This window comes from Nyctereutes procyonoides, unplaced genomic scaffold, assembly GCF_905146905.1.
Source record: "Nyctereutes procyonoides isolate TBG_1078 unplaced genomic scaffold, NYPRO_anot_genome, whole genome shotgun sequence".
NCBI lineage: Eukaryota > Metazoa > Chordata > Mammalia > Carnivora > Canidae > Nyctereutes > Nyctereutes procyonoides.
Genome location: NW_026575049.1, coordinates 29074289 through 29099979, shown reverse-complemented (window position 1 = coordinate 29099979; position 25691 = coordinate 29074289). Strand labels below are relative to the sequence as shown.

The 25691-nt window shown below is 51.0% G+C and overlaps 2 protein-coding genes across 11 annotated transcripts in view; both read right to left on the bottom strand.

Annotated features, from left to right (window-relative positions):
* Nucleotides 1-5257: 5257 nt before the first annotated feature.
* Nucleotides 5258-16303, bottom strand: LOC129511274 (apolipoprotein L2-like). Of its 10 annotated transcripts, XM_055327810.1 has the most exons (7): nucleotides 16211-16303; nucleotides 14332-14388; nucleotides 11183-11246; nucleotides 10358-10400; nucleotides 10065-10178; nucleotides 8959-9091; nucleotides 5258-6138 (listed from the first exon to the last, which is right to left on the bottom strand). In XM_055327810.1, the coding sequence occupies exons 5-7, from the start codon at nucleotides 10093-10095 to the stop codon at nucleotides 5301-5303; spliced, it is 1002 nt and encodes a 333-aa protein (XP_055183785.1). In that variant the 5' UTR covers nucleotides 10096-10178; nucleotides 10358-10400; nucleotides 11183-11246; nucleotides 14332-14388; nucleotides 16211-16303; the 3' UTR covers nucleotides 5258-5300. The 10 variants fall into 10 exon arrangements, with proteins under 10 accessions (XP_055183785.1, XP_055183779.1, XP_055183784.1 ...); XM_055327804.1 differs by lacking the exon at nucleotides 11183-11246 and having other exon boundaries at nucleotides 15920-16303; XM_055327809.1 differs by lacking the exon at nucleotides 11183-11246.
* A 3313-nt stretch (nucleotides 16304-19616) lies between these two features.
* The window catches only part of MYH9 (myosin heavy chain 9), a 91032-nt gene continuing 84957 nt past the window's right edge, over nucleotides 19617-25691 (bottom strand). Inside the window, exons 35-41 of the mRNA XM_055327828.1 lie at nucleotides 24496-24624; nucleotides 23463-23551; nucleotides 23247-23370; nucleotides 22814-23022; nucleotides 22155-22263; nucleotides 21896-22068; nucleotides 19617-21157 (exon numbers count right to left, since the gene is read on the bottom strand). Of these exons, the coding sequence (XP_055183803.1) occupies nucleotides 21040-21157; nucleotides 21896-22068; nucleotides 22155-22263; nucleotides 22814-23022; nucleotides 23247-23370; nucleotides 23463-23551; nucleotides 24496-24624 (951 nt within the window). The 3' untranslated portion in view covers nucleotides 19617-21039. The remainder of the gene's footprint in view (nucleotides 21158-21895; nucleotides 22069-22154; nucleotides 22264-22813; nucleotides 23023-23246; nucleotides 23371-23462; nucleotides 23552-24495; nucleotides 24625-25691) is intronic.

Below are 25691 nucleotides of genomic sequence, written 5' to 3'. Positions count from 1 at the left end.
TAAGCACATTTCATAATTCCTCTGCTGCCTTTATTCCCACATCATTCCCCCTGAACACTTGTGACCCTTAAATCTTTAATGTTGCTGAGAGTGGAAGGGTCATCTTCCCTAACTTCTTCCTCTGATTAGAAGAGGCACAGACGGGATCCCTGGGTGGCACAGCGGTTTAGCGCCTGCCTTTGGCCCAGGGCGCGATCCTGGAGACCCGGGATCGAATCCCACGTCGGGGTCCCGGTGCATGGAGCCTGCTTCTCCCTCTGCCTGTGTCTCTGCCTCTCTCTCTCTCTCTCTCTGTGTGTGTGTGTGTGTGTGTGTGTGTGACTATCATAAATAAATAAAAAATTAAAAAAAAAGAAGAAGAGGCACAGATATGGCCCCACCTATGGGTTGACCATGCTCAGTTGGGGCTCTTATAGATACTGGGGTTACAGAAGACAGAGGCAGCTGAATCCATGTGTGAATCAACACGTGTGGATCTTTCTGAGTGGAACCGTTGGCTTGAAATTATGGCAGCTAAGGTGTCTTGGCACCACATGGAGAGACGTGGGAGAAAACAGCAAAACATGATTAGTATAAGACAAAGAAAAAGAAGGCCAAAGAAGACTCCTCTGATAGTTGACAAAAGTCCTTCTCTAGTCTATGTGTTTAACCAATCATTAAAGGAAAGAGGAATCCTTTAAAGCACCAATTTGAGTATACACGTTGCTTAGAAACCCAGATATATGGTAATCTGGAACATACCCAGAGCGTTTTGTTTTTATGATAGCACAGAGCACCCAGTTAAACATGTAGTGCTGCTCTATTTTGTAAAACTGCTTTATGCATTTGTGTTACCCAGTATTTAGTGGAGAAATGCTCTTTTGAATATCACTTAGGGCTTTGACCGTGAACTTACTAAGAGCTTCTGTGTGCCATACACCACTGTCCAGTCCCAGAGAGGCAACAAAGTTGGATGCGAGGTGGTTATACCAATGAGACGCAGAATGTGTCCACCATTGTCTTAAATTTGGAAGGTCGACTGGCTTGGTAATGGTTTTAATAATGCATCTGTGCATCCAGGCAAAACCCCGAGTACAGTGGCCTATCCAGCCATGGGGAAAGCCATGGACACAAGTTAGGGCCACAAGGACATTGGGTCCCATTAGGAGACAATCATCTAATGTTGGGCCTCCCTTTAACTGAATTGAAGTAATAAAAGAGGTCTGCTGTCACTTTGTAAGGACCAAGGGAGTCCAGATCCAGGGACAATTTCTCTTAGTTTTTTTTTTGTTGTTGTTGCCTCCAAGGTCTTTTTTTTAACCCAAATCAGTAGCCTGGTATAAACCCTGTATTACCTTCCTTGGTTATATTTGGGTATAATGATTTTTCTTTATTATTACCAACTCAGTCCTGTGCATTTCCTGGTCTGAATAACCTGGACTTACAGACTTTATTGGAGGTAAGAGTGGTAAAAGACTTAATGTTGTTTATTTTGTGCTGTCTGCTTGGCTGCACGGTGAATTGTTCCCTTTAGAATCTCATTCCTTTGGATATCCTTTGAGGTGAATTACAGGTACTTCCTTAGGTAGGAGTACAGCCTTAAGAAGAGTAATAATTTCAAGTCCTTATCTGTTTGGGGATAATGGCTTGATAATAATCCCCTTTTCTTCCAAACGGCTCCGTGAGCATGTAGGACTAGGAAAGCATATTTGGAGTCAGTACAGATATTAATTTTTAAGACTTTGGCAATTACAAAGCATGAGTAAGCACTATAACATACCCAGCTATTCTCACTCCATTTTCCACAAAACTATTGCCACCAGGAAACTATTGTCTGTTGGAGAATCTTTGTTGGGGAATCTTTAAACTCTGGTTGACTAAAATACACAAGGTCACTAACTTCTGAACAGTTGTGCTCTCTGGAACTATGATAGTCAGGACCAGGCATAAGGTAGCTGGTTTAGCATACGTTTGACACGTGTCAAGTGCTATTTCAGGTATGACTATAAGCACAGCCTGGTATTCAAGAAGTCGGCCTCTCACCATCTATTGGTAGCCTTTGGTCTCTATGACACTCTGGAACCAATGTGAAGTCATTCCACTCAGGGACTGTCCCATAGTGACCTTTGAGGCTCCTTTTACCAGGAGACCTGTTGTATGCTTGGCTAAAATCTTTGTTTGCAATTATACATCAACAGAGGTGGTTCTAGGATAAACGTGATTAAGGGGTAATACCATCAAGAAGCCCTCTTTTATGTGAGATCCAACTTTAACAAGATACTAATATAAGGAATCAAAGGCAAATGGGAGAAGGCTGGTCTCAAGGGATATGGGCATCCCCAAGTGCATCATCCAATCCAATCACAAAGTGGGGTCATCCGTTATCTCCACAAACCCACACTTAGCCCCACAGTTTGGGTATGCTCTGGCTTTTAGGGAGGGATTTTGTCATCCCAGCCACACAAAATTGGTCAAGGTGCTAACTATACAGTCGTTGGGGACCCAATCCTATTTTCCAGTTGCTTAAATGATCTTATACCCATGGGGTCCTGTTATTCCCATGGAATAAAAAGCATGAAGATTGTCTCTATGAGCTTCTGTGGCAATTTCTCTGAAGTTTACCTCAAATTGTCGGGCTTAGGCAAACAACATTAAAAGACATTTAGAAGTAGAATTTAACATCCACAAAGGTGGGTTATCGAAACATCATTTTTCTCTCTGAAATAACCCTAATTTCTAGAGATAGCCAAATCACGACTCATTTATTTGAAAAACAAGTCCAGTTTTAACAAACTTGGAATCATTATTTGCATAGCTCAGCAAGAACAACGATTGATCGTATAGACCCTTCGACCTGTTTTTCTGGAACATTTTATAAGGAATCTCTAGCTTGAACTTTTAGTAGCCTCTCCAGGCAGAAGCCAAGTCAAGCACTCGCCTCCAGCATGCCTGCAATACCTGTAGATGTGGGCAGATTGCTCTTGATCAGGTCCCCAGTTATCCTGAGGTTCTTGTACCTGCCAGGAGATGATGAGATTCTTTACTCACTTGGTGAGGCTGCTGGGAACTCTGTAACAGGTATCAGGCCAACTGTTCCAAGGCGCTTTGTGGCTTTATGCACGTCTCTCTCAAATATGGCATTCCAGTTAAAGCCTTGGTAAAATAACCAATGTTTCCAATGCTCTCCTATTACAGAGAGAACAGATTCTTATTGAACTTATGCAAATGACCATGATTGTCATGGAAGAAAGAATACTCACTGAGACCTTTTGAATATCAGAGGGTTTAGGTCGACAGAAAAGTTAAATGCTTCAATTTGTTCATAAGTGAATGCTTTATCAAATTTCTGTAAGTCATAGGTATCTTACTTAAGAGAGTTTCCTTATTCTGAAAGCACAAACCTGAGAGAACCAGCAGTGTTTCAAACAGAAGTCACAAAACCACACTCTTCTACTTAGTTCATTTAGTCCCATGTTACTAGTTCTTGTTTAATTCAAATGCAGCTTTTTAGTTAGTTCTGAAAATTCTTACCCATTCAGTTTTATGATCTTAAAGATATCGCATACCTGTATTCGTCCTAAAAATCCTTTATATGAACCTCCTTCAGGATGAGACATGGTGTCTCTTGGCCCCAAGTTGACCTCGACCTACCACAAGATTTCTTGACCCGCTGCTGACATCTGCTCTCTTTTTTCTAACCCCCCGACCCATGCTTTTTTTTTTTTTTCCCAGATCACCACGGTTCCAACACCACCTTTAGAATTTCATTGGTCTCTCAGTGCACCTGGCCCCCAAAAGCACCAGCAACTTGCCAAATGTTCCCCCACCCTTCTGCCATCGTCCCCACCACCACCATCATGAGGAAGTCGTCATCTAATTGAAGGTCAGTCGACTGGAAGACAAAGGTGAGTTGAGGCAGGAAAGAGTCCATTCTTTTTTATATATATAATTTTTTATTTAAATTCAATTTAGTTAGCATATAGTACATTATTCGTCTCAGGGGTAGAGTTTCATGACTCATCAGTGGCATATAATACCCAGTGCTCATTCCATCGCGTACCCTCCTTAATGCCCATTACTCAGTTACTCCCCCACCCCCACCTCCCCTCCAGAGACTCTGTTTGTTTCCCAGAGTTAAGGGTCTCTCATGGTTTGTCTCCCTCCTTGTTTTCCTCTTATTTTATTTTTCTTTCCCTTTCCCTATGTTCACCTGTTTTCTATCTTAAATTCTACGTGTGAGTGAAATCATGTGGTATTTGTCTTTCTGATTAACTTACTTCACTTAGCACAATACCCTCTAGTTCCATCCATGTTATTGCAAATGGTAAGATTTCATTCTTTTTTGATGGCTGAGTAGTATTCCATTGTGTGTATCTACACATCTTTATCCACTCATCTGTTGATAGACCCCTGGCCTCTTTTCAGTGTTGGACTATTGTGGACATTGCTGCTATGAATATTGGGGTGGAAGCCTGGGTGGCTCAGTCAGTTAAACATCTGCCTTCAGCTCAGGTCATAATCTCAGGGTCCTGGGATTGAGCCCTGAGCTGGGTTTCCTGCTCATGGAGGAGTCTGCTTGGCCCCCTCTCTCAGCTCCTCCCCACCCTCCCCATGGCCTCTCTCCGATAAGTAACATCTTTGAAAAATAAAATAAATAAATATCGGGGTGCACATGCCCTTTGAATCACTGTATTTGTATCATCTGGACTAATACCTAGCACTGCAATTACTGGGTCATAAGGTAGCTCTATTTTTAACTTTTTGAGGAACCTCCACATTGTTTTCCAGTGCAGGTGCCCCAGCTTGCATTTGCCACCAGCAGCATCAGAGGGTTTCCCATTCTCTACATCCTTGTCAGCATCTGTTGTGTCCTGATTTGTTCAGGCCATTCTGACCAGGGGGAGTAGAATCTCATCATGGTTTTGGATTTGTAGGAAGGGGTCCACTCCTGCCAGAGCGTCACCACGGGGAGGGTCGGCAGAGGAGCACTTCTCGCATATTCCAACCATTCTTGCTTGAGTATTCCTGGCCTCGCTGCTTGTTCCTGTGCGCCCCTCTTTCCCCACGTCCCCCGTGTCCTCTTTGGTACATTCCCCTCACTCTCTCCGTCTCTGTCTCCTCATTCCAGCCCCATGTCCCTTCCTCCCTGGGACCCCCTCCCAAAAAAAACTGAATAAACCCCGCCATCACTGGGCCCAACTAATCTAATGCTAAACTCTGGAACGCCCCCCCCCAAACGTTATTTTGCCCCCCTCCCCCTCTATGTCTTTGTCCCACACTCACCCCTGCTCCATCCCTGCTTGGAGGTCATGGAGTCGGCCCTACATGAGACTCTCATAGAGCCCTGTGAGCAATTCCAACTTTCTCCCCAGCTCCTGGGCATGCTGCCTCAGCACTTCAGCTGACTCTGCCCTTGCCCCCTCATGCAAGTGCCTTGACTCTTTTACAAGGCTGGACACATCCATCAGAAGGAACACACCTGAGCTAGCCATGCCCAGAAACCGGATTCCTTTGGTCATTGCCAGAGCAGTACCTCCAAAAGCTTTCTGCACCAGATTGCCACTTCGAACTGAGACACTCCTACCTGTCATGAGGCGCCTGGCCTTGTCTACCAGGTGAGGTTGGACTTTGGCTACCTTCTTGGCACTATTATTCTTTGCAATTTTTTGCAGATTTCTAAAGAGAGATCCTAAAGAAAGAATTTTGAGCATGGTGTTCTGCAGATCCAATTCAACTCTGTCCCCTTGATCAATACCAGACACCAGGTCACTGGCTTCAGCTCTTGCAGATGATGTGTTTGAGTATTCCACAAGGCTGGTGGACACGTGAGTCACAGTAGCTGCGACTCCCAGCACCGATCCAGTTGTCAAGAGTGTCAGACTGAACCCTGCTGTTACAGGTGCCAGACCCAGACCAAGGATGCCCAGGAGGCCAGACACAGCACCGGTGGAGCTCGCTACCATGTTGGAGATGGTGCAGCGCTTGTGGACCTTGTCAACCTTATCTGCAAGCTCATGGAGCTTTCTTATGCGGTTCTCAAGCTCCGCTTTCAACTGGGGAAACACATTCAAAAAAGTCTCCCTAGCCAGCTCTTCGTCTTCCATATGCATGTGTCCTGTCAGGTCATTCAAACCTTCACGTAGTGTGTCAGCCTCCTCCCTGAAACAGCGAAGGTCTAGTGAGTAAGAAAGACTGATCTGTCAAATGGGCTTGATTTGATCTATCCTACGTAAACCACAGAAAATGTTTACTAGAAATCGAATGGAAAAGAATTTTACAAATGGAATGAACTGTTTCTGCAGTGTTAAACACATTCTTCCCATTGCTCATGTTCCATAAGACACAGTGAGGTCGGGGAAAAATAAGTCCATGTCATCTGAAGATGCTCTTACGCGGTGGGTATTTGAGGAAGATGCCTCTAGAGTCAAGGTCAGGTCAGCCGGTCAGTGCCACAGTGTTTGTAGACTGGGAACTCAGTAGATGAACACAGGGAAGTGGGGTGGGAGCAGAAAAACCTTTGTTGGGAGGCTCTTCGTGTGTACTGAAGGATTAACCTTACCCACAGAGGCCTGCCCTTTGCCTTTGGCACTGGAAGTGAGCTCTAGGCCCTACCTAGGATGTCAAGGCTGTTAGAATGATGATGCCTGGGCCTCAGGCTACTGGACAGCCTGACAAGACGATGTATGATGAGGGCGTTGGGTCATGTGCTGTCAGTTCTGATCTATGGAAGAACTAGAAACTAAAAGCGTTAGTGTGACCTCTAAGTGGAGCTGGAGATCACCAGGTGGCCATGCAGGGAGCATGGGACTGAGCCCCAATAAAAGTCTATACCCTGAGCCTTGGGTTGAAAAAGACTCTCCCCATGACCAAACATTACTCAAGCTCTTCTGAGCCCTCTGCCTGACTAGGCCTTGCCGTTGGTCTTCTGTGCTCTGTCCTTAACAGCCTGGAGTGCCCAGTCTTTGCAAGAACCCTGTTGGATCAGGTTAGTAAGAATCCCCCCACCTTCATGTCTCCTCTTAGTGATTATTCATCCCCAGGCCCCATCCTGCTCCTTGACTAAATCCCTAACTATCTTGCTGTAGTCCCAGTTAAGCCGGATCTCACTGCCCTATGACACTCTCTGGACACCTACAACATGAATTAAGTCTTCTTTGCCGTTTTAATAAGTGTCATGATAATTGTTTACTTTCACACTGAGAGCTTCCCTGCTGGGCAATGCTCCACATGCTATTGTTACACACTGAATACATGACAGTAATGCATCCTGAGGACAATTGAAGCTTTGCACTGGAAACCCTCCAGGCCTCTGCCCCAAGTGTCTCTTTTCTTGGCTGAAGGTAACCTGTATCCTGCCCTGTGACACAGCATTACCGAGAGTGACAGCTCTCAGTGAGCTCTACAAGTGCTTCCAGAGACTCATCCAATCTTGGGTGGTTTGGGGAACCCCACTGCCACAATTACCAGTTGGTGCCAAAAGTAAGGGCAATTGTAGGGAGGGTGCTCTCAGACTTTACAGTGTAGCTCACTGTGGGAACTTGGAATTAAAGAAAAAAAAATAACAACCCCTCAGGGCAAGAAGGGATCTTAATGATCATTTTGCTTGGCACCTGCTCTCTCATCCCAAGCATGATGTCCTCTGCTGGGGCCCAGCCACTGCCCCAACTGACTGAGAGGCAGCACACCTGCTCCCTGGTTCCCTCAGCCTCTCCAGCACATATCACTGACCCTCGACCCAGCACCCAGCACACCTGACCTCATAGGTGTCACCAACCTAATTCACACCTTAGCTGGTGACAGCTTCACATGCATGTCCACCAAGACCATGTGCAACTTGACAAAGAGATCTTGAGAACCGTCTATCTGAAGCACTAAGCCAGAAAAGACCTGCCTTTGGGCAAGCTGGTGGAGGAAGTACTTTCCTCTTTGGTGGGCACTTCTGAGTCTCAGAATCCCTCAATGAGGACAGAATTGGCAAATGCCCCACTGGAGCTGGAAGCTGTCACATAGCCACACTAACTCCCACTGGCCTGGCCCTGCTCTATGTAGATGACAAGAGCTTCCAACTGGTAGTCAATACTCCCAAACTCCCAGGCAAAGCATAGAGGAAACACCTTCCTATAGCCCCGGATGCCTGGGGGAAGGAGATCAAAGAAGCAAGAGGAAAAAGGTCCCCTCTCCCTCTCACAACATCTCTGCTACGTCCAGGGCCTCCACAAGTTTTGTGCCCTAGAGCTTCACCCAGGCCCCGCCCTGCTGCCCAATCCTACCTGGTCCTCCAACCTAGAACCCCTTGTCCATCCTGACCACCAGCAGGAACAGATCCAAGCCTCCTGGGCTTTTGGACGGAATGACTGCCTTTGGATCCTCACCTTTGACCTTGCAATTCACACTGAGACCTTTAGCACAATCTTATCAGATTCAATTCCAGCTTCCATTGAATAAATGGCAAATCTGAGACTCCAAGACATACAGACCTAGAGACCCCCAGGACTGGGCAAAGATAGAATCAGGATTCAACCCAGTTCAGTCCAATTCCAGTTTCTCCACAGACTGATGTGTCAGTATTCTTCTGAATTGTCCCAGAGGAAGTCCTGTTTAGCCCTCATCTCATGGAAGAAGACCCATGGCCCCTGACTTCTCCCAGTAATCCTCTGAAAAGTTAACATTAATTGAGTACCTACTATGTGTCAGTCACTATGCTAAGTAATTTATATGCATTATCTTAGTTTCTTCAGATAAAATTCAACAGTTGAAGAGACCAAGGCAGAGATAGTTCTACTTTATGTTGAGGTCCAAGGTCACATAACCTGCCCTCTACAGGTTTCCCTTCTCAATCCGAGGCCATTCACTGCCAGTGAATATCATGGAAGACATATTCCTTATGGATTGTTGAGAGGGAACATACTCAGCCTCCACCCCAGGATCCTGCCAATCAGAGATCGGGGTGACCATTGTGGGGCATCCCTGAGGTGTTACCTGGACAATGAGGCCACAGCCACAGCCACAAATCTCTCCCAGGCTTCATGGTCGTTCAATAGGTGATGCAGTACTTCTGGGCTCACGGTGTTCTGGAAATACGCAATAGCATCCTCAAGAAAACTTTCGTTCTCTAGATGGAAAGAAAGAATGAAGGGTTGTTTAGTTTTTTTCTTTTTCCTGTTACACTAAGAGAGAGAGATAACCAGAGCGTAGCTGGAGGGAAACCACAGCTTTAAAGCTATGTATTTATGGATAAAGGAGGGAAGAGCTGAGAACTGGCCTAGGCAGGGGTACTGAGATCAAAGAATCAGTTCCTGCTCTGCTTTCAATACTGATAAGCAGATGCTTAGTTGGGACACAGGGCAAGTGCCCTAATATAGCCGTCAGGGTGGGGAATGCTGGGAGAGAGGAGGTAAGTAACAGGATCCAGGTCAAGAGGAGAGTAACAATACTTAGAGAGAACATCCAGTGTAGCAGGTACTGGCCCAAACCACATAAACACAGTATATTTGATCCTCATAACAACATAAGGAAACATCCACATTTATAGATAAGGTTAAGTAAGGCACCCAGGTCACACAGGTGGGTTGTGGCAAAGACCCGACTGGGGGCCTGGTCGGTGTCCCACTGACCCTCACAGAGCAGTCAGGCTGGCAGCAGGGTGAGAGCTGGAGGGAATGGCCTCTGTTGCAAAGCCCCCAGTCATCTTGAGCCATGCCGGAGGCTTGACCAAGGCAAGAGGGCAGGAGAGGCCTCCAAGGTTGCCGGTCTACCTCCTCTCCCACCCTGCTTCAGGACCCATTCTCCCTCCTTTCTTCTCTGTTGCCCCCCCCCCCCCGCCCACTCCTCCGCATCCTGTGTGCTATCCTGGCCTCACTTCTGGGTCATTTGAAGGATAGCAAGGGGAGGGAGGAAATGGGCATCTAGGTCATGACTCTGAGAAGGCAGGAGGGAAGTGTCCCTACAGACCCTGTGGTGGGGACTCCCCTTGACCCTTCTTGGGGGCTCAATGACACTCTCAAGGGACTGACTCCCTGTAGGTTAACTCAGCTGGAGGCATCCCCGCAATACCAGACATCATCCAGAAAGTGGAAAGTGACTACCTGGGGAGAGTTCACGGCTTTCCGAGGTCATGGTGCCAGCAGTGGGATCTGAGGGTTTCCCTACAGTTGTGTCTGTGTCTCAGCTGGAAGGAAGTATTGCAGAAGAGATTCAGCCTTGGGGAAGAGAGAACAAATGGTGGGGTCAAATGTGAGCCAGCTGTGGCAACAGGGAGCAGCCAGGGTCCAGGCCTCTGGTGGTTCCCTCTGGGATGGCCACAAATGCCAAAATGGACTTAACCCCATGTGTTTGTCCACTGGCCTCGGCTGGCTGCTACTTAAGGAAGGTTCCTCACCTCACTCCAACTCACTCCCAAGCCAAGTCAGAGTCCTGTCCTCCTGTTGGGGCACAAGGAGAAGATAATCAGACAAGGAGACTGCCATCTGAGAAGCTACGGAAGCAATAAAACCAAACACAGAAGAAAAGATGGGAAGACATGTTCTGGAAATTCCTTGAGGTCAAGAACATGTGTGTTTCCTAATTGATAATAGTTAATATTGATCCACTATCTAGGACAGGCGGGGCTCCTTACTTCAACAACAACAACAACCAAAAAATAAGCTGGACTAAGTAAAACTTTTAAAAAATGACATCAAGGGATCCCTGGGTGGCGCAGCGGTTTGGCGCCTGCCTTTGGCCCAGGGCCCGATCCTGGAGACCCGGGATCGAATCCCACATCAGACTCCTGGTGCATGGAGCCTGCTTCTCCCTCTGCCTGTGTCTCTGCCTCTCTCTCTCTCTCTCTCTCTGTGTGTGACTATCATAAATAAATAAAAATTAAAAAAAAAAAAAATTAAAATTTAAAAAAAAAAAAAAAAAAGGAAAAATGACATCAAAAGAATTTTGTAATTTCAATATAATTTCATGAATAAATAAATAAAATAAAATAAAATAAAATAAAATAGGGATCCCTGGGTGGCGCAGCGGTTTGGCGCCTGCCTTTGGCCCAGGGTGCGATCCTGGAGACCCAGGATCGAATCCCATGTCAGGCTCCCGGTGCATGGAGCCTGCTTCTCCCTCTGCCTGTGTCTCTGCCTCTCTCTCTCTCTGTATGACTATCGTAAATAAATAAAATAAAAATAAATAAAATAAATAAAATAAAATAAATAATTTTTTAAACCTTGAATCAGTGTCCTCAGGGAGATCAGAAAGGTGTATTCTTCATAAAATGAGAACAGGATGCACTGAAAAGGGCAAAAAAAATTAATGGGACCAAAAAAGAGATCTTGGGTATTAAAAAGTGACCAACAAACTAAAGACGTCTAAGGAAAGGTTGCAAAGGCTAAGGAAAACTTCCAGAAAGTGAAATGAAAATGTGAAAAAATAAATGGAACTAAAGGGGGAATGACAAGTTACCCTTGCAGTCTTTTCTTAGCAAATCACTTGAGGAAGAGCTGCAGGAAAAAAAAGTTTGTGTGCTTATGGGGGAAGTTGACGGTACTAACCAAGACAGAAAGATGTGAGGGATCCAGGAAACAGGAAACAGAACATAGGGAGAAAGGAATCCAAGGAATACAGTGGGGCATGCAGCAAGCCTAGGGAACAACCAGCCCAGGATGGAATAAGAAGTGAATAGTTCTGTGGGGAAAGGGGACTTGATCTAATACCTCACATAATGCACAGTTGTAAAGAAATTGAGGAAATGTTGAGCGCAACACGGCAAGGTGCAAAAACAAAGGCAACTAGAAAATTAGGAAAAACTAAAGCTGTGCAAGGAAGCATGTGCAACTGTATTTCACAAGTTACCTCTACAGTAAACATTACTGAAAACAACACAAAGATGTAAACAATCTTGTTTGCTTTTTCACTTTAAGAACACAAGAGACTATTAAATAAGAGAACTACATGCCCTGGTTGCCAATCAACATGCACCTAAAATGCAATAGCAGAAGCTGAGAGGTGAAGCATGAAGAGAGGAGAAGGATTAACATCCTCATTTCACAGAGTGCGGAGTCCAAAAATCCTGAGTGCAATTGAGAGGCTAAGAAATAAAGACATAAGAAAAAAAGGAAAAAGAAACAAAGGTGTAATTAAATTGTGACCAGCAGAAAGGTTTCTGTTTTTTTTCTTTGTTTTTCTTTCCTTTTTTTTTTTTTTTAAACTAGAAAGGTTTCTAATAGAGGATATAATATTAGGGCTATATTATTAGGAGAAGGTGGAAAAGTGTGTAAAAGAAAGTATAAAAATAAGTGAAACTCTTCTCTGTCCTGGTAAGAAAGAACTTTTAAATATCACAATTTAAAAATCACAATTTAAAAATCAAGGGAAAGAGATTAGCTCTAGTGGTTGAGGACTACCTGCATTGCACCAGGCACTGTTCTAAATGCTCTGTGTGAATTAACTCATATACGAGTTCTCACCATGACTCTGTAAGAAAAGGAACCGAAGCTCTGAAAGGTTAAATAATTTATCCAAGCAGCCGGCTAGTGCCAGAGCCGGGACTCAAATCCAGACTTCCTGTCTCCCAGAGCCAACTCTTGCACCTATTCTGTTTCCAGTGTAAGAATATCACTTAAAGATCTTGATGAACCACGTAAAGAAAAAGCAAAAAATTAAAAGCACCTGCGTTTCATTGGGAAGGTGGGTGGGCATATGGGTAAAAACAAGTCAGTTAGTAGAGAGGGAATCCGTACTCTCCAGGAGTGGCCCTGGTGGCTTCAGGCTGAGGGGCACTGACCAGAAGGCCGTGGGTGGACCCTGTGTCAGGACAGGAGCAAAGCAGAAACACAGCTCTCGGGTGATCAGGGCAGGCCCAGCGAGGGGGGCACACGGCTCCCAGCAGGTCCCTCTCTCTGTCTCCAAGCCACTGTGGCTCTGCTCGCGTCCTGCCACCCATGCACGGCCAGCTCTTTGCTCTCAGCTCTGGCCTTCACAACGCTTTGGTTCTCCTGGCCTTGCTGCATCCTGCCCACCAGGTCCCACACACCTCCACGCTCCTCCAAGGCCACTGACCACCCCCTCCGCCTGCTGCCCCTCGTCTCTGGGCCTGGACATCAGGGACGAGTTTACTGGTCGTCTTTGCAGCAAGGGCTGGCTGTCCGGCCCAGCCTCGGCCAACAAGATGCAAGGGGACCTCAGCTTAGGGGGGGTCCCTTGACCCTGGAGAGGGGGGAGGGGCAAGGCAGCCAAATGACACCATGAAGCCCAAGGACCAAGAGAAGAAGGAGGAGAACCCGGGGTGACACCAGACGTTTGCCAGAGATCCATCTGTCCTGTCTTCTGCTATTCTTGGCCTGGCCCTGCCCTCGGCCTGGGCCTCAGCTGGCCTTGGAGGCCGGACTGTGCTCCCTCCTGCTTGCTTAGTACCCGGGGTCCTCGGCCAGCCTGCGGATAGCTCAGTTCCCGGCAAGGCCGTCAGGAGGAGAAGGAGGGAACCCGACTGCACGGCCCGGACAGGACAGGGGCCCTACTGGCCCCACCGGCTCTGTCTAAGCTCCAAGGCAGCAGGACCGAGATCCTCACACAGCATCGCCCTGCAAGTGGCTGAGGCCCCTGCTCCTGGGCAGGAAAGGGAGGAGGAGCTGGAATCAGCCTCACAGCCCTTGGCCTGGCCTCGGGCCCCCACCTGCACACCCCTGTGTTCCTCTCTGCTCCCCACCTGCATGTCGCCTCCGTCCAGGCACCCCACGCACCCCTCCTTCCGGCTTCTATTTTTCTTTTTTAATTTTTATTTTAAGGAGGCTGGAAGCCCAACGGGGAGCTTGAACTCACCACCCTGAGATCAAGAGTCGCAGGCTCGACCTGCCCCGGCCTTGCTTCTGATCACACCTCAGCCTCCAGGCCTCGGCTTAGGTGGCTCCTTCCACCCCGGGATTCCGTCCCCCACCTCCCTCACCAGGTCAGGGTTTGGAGCCCCCCTCTCTGCGCTGAGAGGCTCAGGAGCCCGACCTCCTCCTCCCCTGCCGGTTTCCCCCACTGACTGACCCTCCGGGTTCCCCTGAATATAAGCTAGAGAGAAAATGCTACAAAAGTCCTGGAAGAAATACTAAAAGACAAAAAAATAATGTTGGTTGGGGAATCGTTTCTAGTCAAGATGGAAATCCCGGATGCAATAAAGGGAAAGTTTCAGTGATCTGACCTGTTAAAAATTGCAAAGGGCACCATGAACAAAGTCAGCACAGCGAGAGGTCAGGAGGTACTAGCCAGGATCTGAGAGCAGAGAAGAGCTGAGCGGGCCCCAAACACGACAGATCCTATGAATCAGCGTGAAGAGAACAAAGCCAAGTTTTGAAGAGACGTGAACAAAGAATCTCCAGGGAAGGGACTCACCCAGGGTCACACAGTCTCCGAGGGCGGGCGGGTGCACAGGGCTTCCAATGCAGGGGTCTGAGGAGGAAAGTGACTTTAACCATCCAAAGGCCTCTAGGTTTGTCTCTGCCGGCAGAGACACACAGATCTAAGCTCACACCCTTAGAGTGGTGCCCACAGGTCTACACTTCGGCGTTTTCAGATTATGAAGTCCACCGGCCTCTGCTGCGACCACAGACCCTTAACACCCGCCTCCACCTTCTTTCTGTCTTTCTTTCTCTTTCACTTTTAGTATCTATTCATGAGTGACACAGAGAGGCAGAGACATAGGCACAGGGAGAAGATGAGGGGCTCCTTCCCAGGACCCCGGGACCATGACCTGAGCCTAAGGCAGACACTCAACCACTGAGCCACACAGGTGCCCCTCTGGCTCTTTTTTTTTTTTTTTAAGAAGTTATTAATGATTTGAGAGAGAGGACAACAAGCAAGCAGCAGGGCTAGTGACAGAGGGAGAAGGAGAAGCAGGCTCCCCCCTGAGCAGGGAGGATGTGGGGCTCCATGCAAGACCCTAGGATCATGATCTGAGCCAACCAGGCCCCGCCCCCCTCTTTCTGATGGGGACACACAGGCCTCTCCTCTCTTCCTGCCCCACAGAACACGGAAGAGAGAGCACAGTTGGGGGGGCGGGGGGAGCAAAGCCTGGCCACCCCCCTGCTCTGTCCCCAGGTCACAGTCACCCCACCGTGGGCAGTCACTCCCCCTCAGGTTCCCTGCAGGCCTTGGCCCTGAGCAGGCCTTCAGAGACAATGTGGGCGACACAAGGACCCCAAATCCTGGTACCTCAAGACAACCCACCCGAGCCTTTGCACCCCACAGAACTCCTTTGCTGGTCAGCCTGGCAGCAGCACCCTGGGGGCGCCCCAGAGGCTCTGACTCCCCTCCCCTCCTCCACCTCCTCTGCTTCCTCCTAATTCCCCAAAGACATGAGCCTCCCGACCTGGCCTTGCCCTCTCAGCCTCGAGGGCCGGCTGGAACCCTCTGGAACCCGGGCTGAGCACTGTCCCCTCCCTCTCTACTGTTTGGGGGCTCAGGGGGAGGGGGGAAGCTATCAGAGGAACGAACCCGGGTTCCAATCCGGGATGTGTCCCTGCTTAGCTTAGGGCCTGGGCTGGAGCTCCAGGTCACAGGGATCCTTTCCTTATAGAGTGGCTTGGAGGGTGAGCCGCCGGGCCGGGCCCTAGCCCCCAGCTTACCAAGGGCTCTTCCTCCCACTCAGCCCACCATGTCCAGCTGGTCTCAGCCGTGGGGACCCGGTCGCCGCTGGGTGTCTTGCGGGAACCACACGGCTGGGCCCAAAGAGATCAGGGCCCCGCAGGGAAATGGAAACCCCCACAGCTCGTGGTGAACCAATGACACCCAGGCTCATGCGGAGCCCGCCCTCCCTGGACAGTCCCCCACCGCCACAGGAGCAACCGCGCCCCTGACACCCCCCACCCCCCACACAAGCGTCCCCCTCCACCCTGTGGCTTCCTGCCCAGCCCCCTCCTCCCTGTCCTCCCACCCCACTCCCCCCCACGCCCGCCTTATTCTACTTCCTGCCCCAACTTACCGGATGCTCCCTGCACACCTACCACTTCACAGCCACTAAAGGCCACACCCACGTGGCTCCTAGGCACCTGGTACCCAGATGCCGCTGCAGGAGCACCTGCTTCTGCCACTCGGAACAATCGGGCTCATACATCAAAGCCCAAATCTAGCATCACTGCCTCTGAGAAGCCCTCCGCACCGGCCTGGCAAAGTCCACGGTCCCTTACTCTGCTCCCATGAGCCCTGGGGGAGGGCTTAGCTCCCCGGCTTGGCCACCAGGTCCCGGTCTTTGCTCCACCACCGTGGATCTAACCTGGTGTCTCTAGACTTGTCCCTGATGTCAGGGACACGCCAGCAGGCCCATCCTTGGTGGCCAAGTGCTGTTTGCTCGGGTGCAGACCTTGTGGGAGAGGAATGAGGGTAAGGCTGTTTTCTCAAAAAAAAAAAAAAGGGGGCTGTTTTCTCTCCACCTATTTCCACTTGATGTAAGATCTCTTTCTCTTTCTCTTTCTCTCTTCCAGGAAGGCTAGTGTTTCTAGGAAACAGAAACAGCCAGCGAGGTCTCCTTCCCACTGGGAAGGCAGATGCCCAACAGCTGAGTCACGCAGGCGTCCCTTAGCCACTATGTCTAAAACAAAGGACCATAACGGGTGGGTGGGAGGTGGGCAGCTCGGCTCCTTCCCTAGCACAGTGTTTATGGAGATGGCTCTCTTTCAAGGGGATCCAACAGCAACGAAAACCGAAATCACGGTTACGCTCCGTTACAAAAAAGGGAGGCACCTGGCCAGCTCAGTCCATGGAGCTGGCGACTCTTGGTCTCAGGGTCATGAATTCGAGCACCATGGTGGCTGTGGACATTACTAAAAGTAATTTTATACTTAAAATCCCCAAAACCAAAGAATAAAAATGATGGTGGTCCTGGCCACAAAACATTGTGAAAGTATTTAATGTTACTGAAGTGTTGGGCGCCTGGGGGTTCAGTGGTTGAGCGTCTGCCTTTGGCTCAGGGTGTACCCCGGCGTTCTGGGATCGAGTCCCGCATCAGGCTCCCCGCAGGGAGCCTGCTTCTCCCTCTGCCTGTGTCTCTACCTCTGTGTGTCTCATGAATAAATAAATAACATTTTAAAAAGAACACTACTGACGTGTATGCTGAACAATGGCTATGACGGGAATGCGGTGGTGTGCACACCCACCAATTGCTTAAAATGGTGGGGTGCCTGGGTGGCTCAGCAGGTTAAGTGGCCAAATAACTCTTGGTTTCGACTCAGGTCACGATCTTAGAGTCGTGCAATCGCCCTCTGCCTTGTATTCAGAGAAGAGTCAGCTTGGAGATTCTCTCCCTCTGCCCTTACCTCTGCTAATGCTCTGTTTCTTTCTCTCAAATGGAGGAAGGGATGTTTAACAAATTTTTTTAATTAAAAAAAAATTGTTAAAATGGTGAGCACCGACATCCGGCAACATGCACAGATCTAGAGGATATGATGCTAAGTAAGTCAGTTAGAGAAAGATGAATGCCATATGATTCCACTCATCTGTGGAATTTAAGAAACAATACAAATGAACAAAGAAAAAAGAAACAAAAATGAACTCCAGACTCTTTTTTAATGTTTCAAGTTTTTATTTAAGTCAGACTCTTAAACACAGAAAAGACACACTGGTGGTTGCAGGAGGGAGTCGCAGGAGGAAGTGTATGGGGGGACAGGGGAACAGGATGAGGAGAGCGCTTGTCATGATGAGCGCTGAGTAACGTACAGAACTGCTGAATTTCTGTATTATACACCTGAAACTAACGTAACACTGCATGTTAACTATACTCGAATTCGAATTTTTAAAGTTAATTAATTTTTTAAAAGAACGCACTTCTTGTGATGCATGTGGAGAAACAGAAAAAATTGTTTCATCATATTGTGCACCTGAAACGCATATAAGACTGTATATTAACTATACTTGAATAAAAACAAAATAAGAAACGAAAAATAATAAATCCCTAAGAAGCCCAGCCTTGGTGGAAAAAAATAACAGCACCTGACTCCTCCACGAGGGCTGTGCAAAGCATTCTCCCGCATGACGGTATGCGCTACAGCAGCCCGGGAGGAAAACTTTTTGTATCCTTGTCTCACAAAAGAGAAGTCTGTGGTTCAGACGCTGAAACGACTTGCCCACGAAGGGGGGGGGGGGGTCTGGCCTCCCTGGTTCGTGTTCTTGGCTCCTTGGCTGTCCCCTGTGAAAATGTGGGACACAAACCATCCCCGAAGGTGGAGGGGAGCCCTGCAGCCCAAAGAAGGCAGATTGGAATTGTCTTGACATGGGAGGATGCTTTCCATGTAGGGATTTTATCCTCTGCTGTCAAGAAAAAGAAAGAAGATCCCTCCCTGCCCAAACCCGACGTGCTACCCACCACCGGCGGCCAGTGAGCAACCGCACCAACCTTGAATTCCTCTTCTTCCCCATGGAGCTTGTGTTCCAAACAACCCTCCCAGATTTCCTCCAAAAAGGGAATAAAAGCTACCTTGCCTTTGTCTCTCCTGACTTGCCATGGTTTGTTCTGAACTGCCATTCCTCTGCTGTTCTCGAATAAACTCATTTTGCTGGTAAAATGGCCCTTTTATTTTTAAGGTTGACAGCCCAGAGGGAGAGAAATCCTTAAAACCCTCAAGTATTCTAAAAATGTGGTTTTCAGCCCTAAGTTCTCCCTGTTGGCTGGAGATGAGTCACAAAACTTCCAATACCACGAGAACTGGCTGCTGGATCTCAGCAGGCCAGCGGGCGCGCCCGACAGTCAGTCCCCAGTGGCCGGGCTGCAGGGGGTGGGGGCTAGGGCTGGCTGGGCCCATGTTGGCCCGCAGCCCCTGGCGCAGGTGTCAGGTGCTCCTGACCCAGCTCCCCACCTCCAGGTGCTGCCCTGAAGTGCTTCTGTCAGGGCGCCGTAGGCCCAAACCCCGCTGTGTTCAGGTCTCCCTTCCACGAGTGGTGGAGACTTCGGGGCATCACACAGCCCTGCTCAAATGCCCCCCTCCCAGCTTCTCACCACACCTCGGTTTCCTTGCTTTTGGAAAGTGTACATACCTGACCGTGGTACTGAGGGGATAAAGAGAGGAAGGGAGGAACTGTGCTCGGCACACAGTAGGTGCTTAATTAATAAGAATTGCAATTTCCTGAGCACTCACTGTGTAGCTCAGGCACTGAGCAGCCCCAGTATCTGCATGACCTCCGTCCGTCTTCCCAGCACACCCTTGAGGGCGTCTGCTGTCCCGGTCACCTCCATGTTCAGACGAGGACACACACGGACTTGAAAATCAAGTCCTTTCCCCCAGATCATGAAGCTGCCTGTCACCGACTCCCTTGGTCCTGCTCGTCCAGAACTCAGCTCCGGAGGAACCTCCAGAGAGCAGGCTTTGTCTGACAGCGAAGGAAGCTCCTGGAACTCAGCACCTAGGTCTGTGTCCCTAACCCCAGTCAAGCACACAGTAGGTACTCAGTAACTGAAGTCAGCAGAAGTTTCCAGGAGATCCTCTTAGCGCCCTTGCCCCGGGCCCAGCCTGCCTTTTGAGCTTACCCTTCCCTGCACAACCACCGCCCCTCATCCAAGCCTGTACCTCAGCCATGTTGCACTTCCAGAAGTTTCCAGAAGATGCACAAAGTAGGTGCCCGCTGCAGAAGCCCAGCACAGTCCCATTCAGGCCACCTGCTTGGACACACAGACACCACCAGACACAGGGTCGTAGCACATGGTTCTCTTTATTGTGATGCTCAGTGGAAAACATCTGTAAACCAGCTTACTGTAGTGGTGACAGCTGTAACACATGCTAAGGCACTTTTATTATATAAAAAAGGGGTGGGGCTGGGAGCTCCGTTCACTCCTTTGTGACAGCAACTGGGACCTGAATTCAGAGCTTTTTAGCCATATGTAGCTTTCATATATCATGACTTCAGTTGGTTTTTCTTTAAAAAAAAAAAAAATGCCTTCTTTGCTATAAGTAAGTCTAAATGCAGCATATACAAAACAGTTAGGAATACAGGTAAATTCAGCAACCAGTGTAGACCAGTGTAGGACAAGCTACTCTCTTCTAAACATGGTTCCAAAGGAAAGGCAGTGATAAAGACTTGGAATTTTATCATTTATTATAAGGGGAGGGAAACTTTTTTTCTCCTTTCAAACACAACCGTGCAGATGACAGATTTTTAAACCATACCGAGTCCTCGGTGCGGATAGTCTACACTCGGGCCCCAGTCTCTGAGTAGGTACAAGGTCATGCGGGAGGGCCACTGGCCCTTTGCAATGCTCTGGCTGTCAGACTCGGGACAAGTCCCTTAACCATTAAATATATTTGGTCCCCAAGAACGTTGGGAGAAGCCACTGCTGGCCTTTCCAGCTTGGCCCCGAGGCCCTGTCTGCTTGGCCCGGCCCCGCTGTGGCAGGGGCAGGCTGCCCTCGGCAAAGGAGGGAAGGGGGTTGTCATTGCACTTGAGACACTTTAGAAACAGGAGGGGACAGTGGCGCTGCCCAGAGCAGGTGGGGAGGAACGACTCTCCTTCCCCGCCCCCCACAGTCTGTGCCCGCACAGAGGTGGCGGCCCTGGGCCTGCTCTTCCCCAATCACCCAGGGCCCAAGGGAGTCGGCGGGGGGCCAATGGGGCGGAGGTTGTGAGGTCGCCGTGTGTGATTGCCAACAGCAAAGGAGGAGGGGGAGCTGGTGGCGGAGGTGGGGGAAGGTGACAACTCTCCTGGGGTGTCGGGCTATCAAAACTTCTTAGTCTGAAGAAAAATAGATTCGTAGAAAACTCTTTGCCCCTCCCCGGTGGCCCGCCCTCCTTGCCTCGCCATCTTGTGCTTTTTTGGCAAGAGAGGGCCAAAGATCCTGCTGGTCACTCTGTTCCCAGGCCAGTGGCCCAAGACTCTGACTCTTTGGTATCAGGTTCTGGGGGTAGGAGGGGAGCAGGAGGGGGCTGCAGCAGAGAAAGCCGAACGCCCTGAAAAGGCCTGGGGTGGGGAGCGGGCAGGGAGGCACAGGCCTGAGGTCCCCTGGCCTGGCAGGACTGGGTGAGGAGATCATAGTCACAGCAGTCCCAAGAAGGTGGACGGGGAGCTGCGGGGCTGGAAAGGGGAGGCGGAGTCGTCTGTCTCGGGCAGCCGGAGGAGTGGTTACTCGGCAGCTTTGGCCTCAGCCCCGTCCGCCTTGCCATCCACCTCCTCGTCTGAGCAGTCGCCAGCACCTTTCCGGGCCACCCGGCGGGGCACAACAAATGGCAGGTCCCCTCGCCTGGGGGCAGAGGCACAGGGTCAGCAGGGTCGCTAGGGTGGCCGAGTACCGCTCGCACACTTCAATGCCATCTTTAGAGGGACATGAGGCCTAGACATCCGACGGGGCCTCAGGCCCCCTGGCCTCCCACTTTACCCCAGAACACGGGTGCACAGACGTCACCTTTCATACAGATGCTCAAATGGCATACAAAATGAGGTGAACCCAAGAGGTCACCGAGTGACCATCCTGTAAGCACATCCCAGTACCTTCTCCTGATCACGCATAAGAAAGTTAGTATTTGTTGTGGGCCAGAATGTTGGAGACAAGTGAGAATCCTGGAGAAAAAGACCCTCTGCCTCCCCCACTTGAACTTCTTCAGTGGACCCGTTCCTCGGGATCCACACTGCAGCCCCCCAGGGGCGCAGGCCTAGATGGTCAGGGCCCTGGGCCACACCCAGCCCATGCATGCCAGGGACCGCAGGCCACCTCGGGCCACCACTGGGGCGAAACACCCAGCCTGGACACCTCATGAGGTTTGGAGCTACCAGGCCAAGTGTGCAGACGAGATGGGGACAAAGGACCCCAAGAGCCGCCGTGCACCCGGAAGGCCAGGGAGCGGTCCAGCCGCGGAGGACAGCGCAGCATGGGGCGCCTGGCCACTGACCGCCAGGGCACAGATAGAACCAGCTCTGGAAGCTTTGTCCACAGTGCACCCTTCAGAGCCCACGGGCTTCGGGGAGGGGAGGCAGGGCTCACCTGAGCTTGTTCTTGAGGGAGCTGACCTCGCGGTTCATGGCATCGGCGGTCTCGGTGGCGTCCTCCAGCTCGCGCTGTAGCTTCCGGCGGGAGGCGTTAGCCCGCTGGGCCTCCTCCTCGGCCTCCTCCAGCTGCCGCTTGAGCTGCTTCAGGCGGGTGGATGCCTTGTCGGCCTGCAGAGACAGGCGGCCGGCGGCCCCGGTTAGGGACGGGGGTGCGGGAGGGTCCCGGGGCCCCACCACTCGGTGTGCACACACACCTGGTCCTTGAACTGCTCGGCGTTCCTCCGCTCGTCATCCACCTGCAGCAGCACGTCCTTGAGCTTCTTCTCGGCCCGACGCACCTGCTTGCAAGCTGCCTGGCGCTCCCTGCGAGGCACAGACGAGGCGGCTCAGGGACCCTCCTTCACAGGGTCCGGCCACCTGCCAGCAGCCGGATGAGCTGTCCTTAGGCCTCGCTGGCATCTCCTCCACCTGGAGGCTCTGAGGCTGAGGCGGGCGCTCGTCACTGAGCACCCACGACCGTCGGTCTACGGGAGGCATGGTGACCAGCTCCATTTCACAGATGAGCAAACGGGCTCAAGGAGGGAGGGGCACAGTCCCAGGAGCATGTATGTGGCAAGGAGAGGGAAAACTGAGATTTGGGGCCTGGGGCGACCTGCCCATTACCACCAAAGAAGCCTCAGTCTTACTGAGCCCGCATGGGACAGGAACCCTCACCTCTGCTGATTCAGCCCCCAGGTACGGTCGCCAAAGCCCCCAACCGCAGAGGTGGGCCGTGGGCTCCTCGGTGAACTCCGTGAAGCTCAGTGGAAGGGACGAGGGCGGGTCAGGAGGGGACATGGGCCCCGGGACTTGGGATTCGGGCAGGCACAGAGCACCCTGCAGGTTGTTGCGGGTGATGGGCAGGAACACCTACTTGGTCTCGTTGTCCAGCTGCTCCTCCAGCTGTGCGATCTTGGCCTCGAGGGCAGTGATGGAAGCTTTGTACTTGGACTTGACGGTACCCTCCATCTCCTGCAGCTTGACCTTGAGCTCCTTGTTCTGGCGCTCCAGCTGCTGCCGCGCGTTCTCGTTCTTCTGGGCGTGGCTGCGCTCGAGGTTCAGGTCGGTGTTGATCTGGTCGATCTGTGGGAAGGAAAGCAGGTGACCTTGAGGAAGGCCGGGCATGGGGGGCAGGGAGCACGATGGGGCAGAGGTGGGGCCGTTGGGTCCCACAGAGCCCCAAGCTCTGAGCCCTCCCAGGGTAGGGAGCCCTGCCACAGCCAGGGTCCAGAGAGGGAAACCAAGGGAGGCTATTGCAGGTGCCAGGATGCGCTGGGAGGGGCGCCTGGGGGCCCGACCCCGCCCACCTGCAGGTTGGCCTTCTTCAGCCGATCGTTGACCAGCTCCGTGTTGCCCTGCTCCTCCTCCAGCTCCTCCTCCAGCTGGGCAATGCGGGCCTCCAAGCGCCGCTTCTCCTCCAACGCCAGAGCTCTGGGTGAGGCAGGGAGGCAGAGTGAGGCGGTGCCTGTCCCGGAGGAGGGGCGCCCCCCACCCTCAGCTGAACATGCCACGCCACGGCTCACCCCTTGCCGCTGCTGTTGGCGATCTCGTCTGCCAGCTCATCCCGCTCCTGCTGGGCCTGGCGCTTGGCACGCTCGGCAGCTGCCAGTTCCTGCCACGAGAACCCAGACCGTGACCCGCTGGGGCCGCCCACCTGAGGCCCCGCAAGCCCCCTCCCCCGTTCCTGGCACTCTACAGCACCATGCTCCCCAAGCCCCCGAAGCCCTGGCCCTTCCTCTCGAAACCTCTCCCAGGTCTGCCTCCTCCACGAAGCCCTTCCTCATAAGCTCCTCTGATTCCTTCCACTGAGGCCACAGCTTAGGCACCACATGTTTGCAGAGCCCCTAGATCTAAGTGTGGGAACCAAGTCATGTGCTGGGGATGTAGACATAAATAAAAAACCGTCCTTTCCTGATGGGAGGCTGGTCCCTCTGCATCCCAGGGAGACCAGAAGTCAGAGGAACGAGGCAGGGATGGGAGTTAGGGCAAGAGCACGGGGCCTCTGAAAGCCAGGTGGGTAAGATGGTCTCAAGAGAGACCCACACATGACCTCAGAGGGAGGGATCACCTCAGGCCAGGCAGGTGAGAATGGACTAGGACAGGCCTGGACACCCAGCCCAGCCAGGAGCACCGGGTGGCCAGTCAGCTCACACTGTAGACCGCCTAGGGTGGAGGGGAGGCTTCTGGGATATGGCTCCCAGGTGACCGACAAGGCGGTGCAGGTCTGGGAAGGTTCCCCCTTAACAGGAGCCAACGCCCAACAGGAGGTGGTGATTATCACAAAGCCTCATTTCACGCAAGGGAGCTGGCCCCAAATGGCGACAATTTAATTCACACAGCGTTTTAATCACACCAGGGAGCCCAGCTACTTAATGAAACCCTGCAGGGAATTGTTTCACGAAGCCAAAACCACCCCCAACCCACTGCTGGAGTCAGGCTAATTCGCTGCCAGCTGCGCTGGGTGGCCCAGGCTGGCTGGGTGGAGGCCCTGGGTGGCGGCTCTGGGCTGCCCCCTGCTGGTGACCCTGAGTGGGCGCCCCCCTAAGCCCGGCCCACCTCCTGCAGCTGGATCATCTCAGCCTCCATGCTCTTCATCTTCTTCTCGTTCTCCTTGGCCTGAGCCAGGATCTCCTCACGGGAGGCACGCGTGTCATCCAGTTCCCGCACGCAGTCCTTCATCTGGGCCTGGGGTGCAAGGACAGGCTTGGCACCCTCACCACGGCCACCGCCCCTCGCAGGGATGCCCCACCCCTGGAACCTCAGGCGGCCCTGCAGCCCGGAGCCATGTTCAACCGACTTGGCGGTAAAAAGGCAAAATAATAAAGACAGTCGTCTCTTTTACCCTGTGCCATTTTCACATGATTTTGACCATCAGGATTTACCAAGCACACCTCTGGCAGCGTTAACGTCGCTGGCTACGCCTTAGCCCAAGCTGCAACTTGGGCCACACTTTCTACAACTGGCTGTTGACCCGAATGCAGCACTCTGACACCATTCCTGGGACACCTGCCACTCTAGGTCAATGCCCACCTGCCGGATCAGCCCCCACTACAGGGTGGAAACGCATCTCCTTTGTTCTTCTCCCATGATTCGTTTTAACTCTAAAGATCTTGCTCAAATAGGGTTTTTTTCCCCTCTTCTGCAGATAAATCCCAAATTGAGATTCCCTGGGCCACAAGGCAGCAGATAGAATTGCCACCAGCAACAACGGCATCTACACCCTAGGACCTCACCAATGGCCCCGACTACATTCTTCCCGTGGCTGCTCTTCTGGGTGCGATGTGGTTTCGGATAGCTGTTTCTTTGGATTTTTATCTTTAATGCTTATCTTGATGAACACTGAGTAACATACAGACATACTGACACATCAGTGCATCGTATGCCTGAAACTCATAAATAACACTGTATTTTAACTACACTAAAATTATTATTAAAGTACAAGAAGGAATACATGAATAGACAAGACTTGTGATTTTTAATCCTTGATGAGGTGAGAATCTCCCAAGTATGTGTCCTGTGCTCTGGGCTGCACGTGGGGTTCTGTGCTCAGCTCAGAAGCTTCACTCACGGTCCACCAAGACTGGATCAGGTCGGGAGCCAAGGCTCTCTCTGGTTTACTCTGGAAACCCGCCACCAACTGACTACCTCCCTAACGTCACTGCGTTTCGAGGTTTCCATGGCTTTGTTTCCTTGTTTACTAGACAGTCAATGATCTCAGCGCAGCTTTGCTTCTGTTTTGCTTCCCCTCAACC

What these genes read in the sequence shown, in the direction of transcription:
- LOC129511274 (XM_055327804.1), bottom strand. Translation starts at nt 10,095, where the DNA reads ATGACCTCGGAAAGCCGTGAACTCTCCCCAG. An exon ending in AAGCCGTGAACTCTCCCCAG is followed by an intron (nt 9,092 to 10,064) that starts GTAGTCACTTTC and finishes CTTTCCATCTAG; the next exon opens with AGAACGAAAGTTTTCTTGAG. An exon ending in GCTGTGGCCTCATTGTCCAG is followed by an intron (nt 6,139 to 8,958) that starts GTAACACCTCAG and finishes TCGCTGTTTCAG; the next exon opens with GGAGGAGGCTGACACACTAC.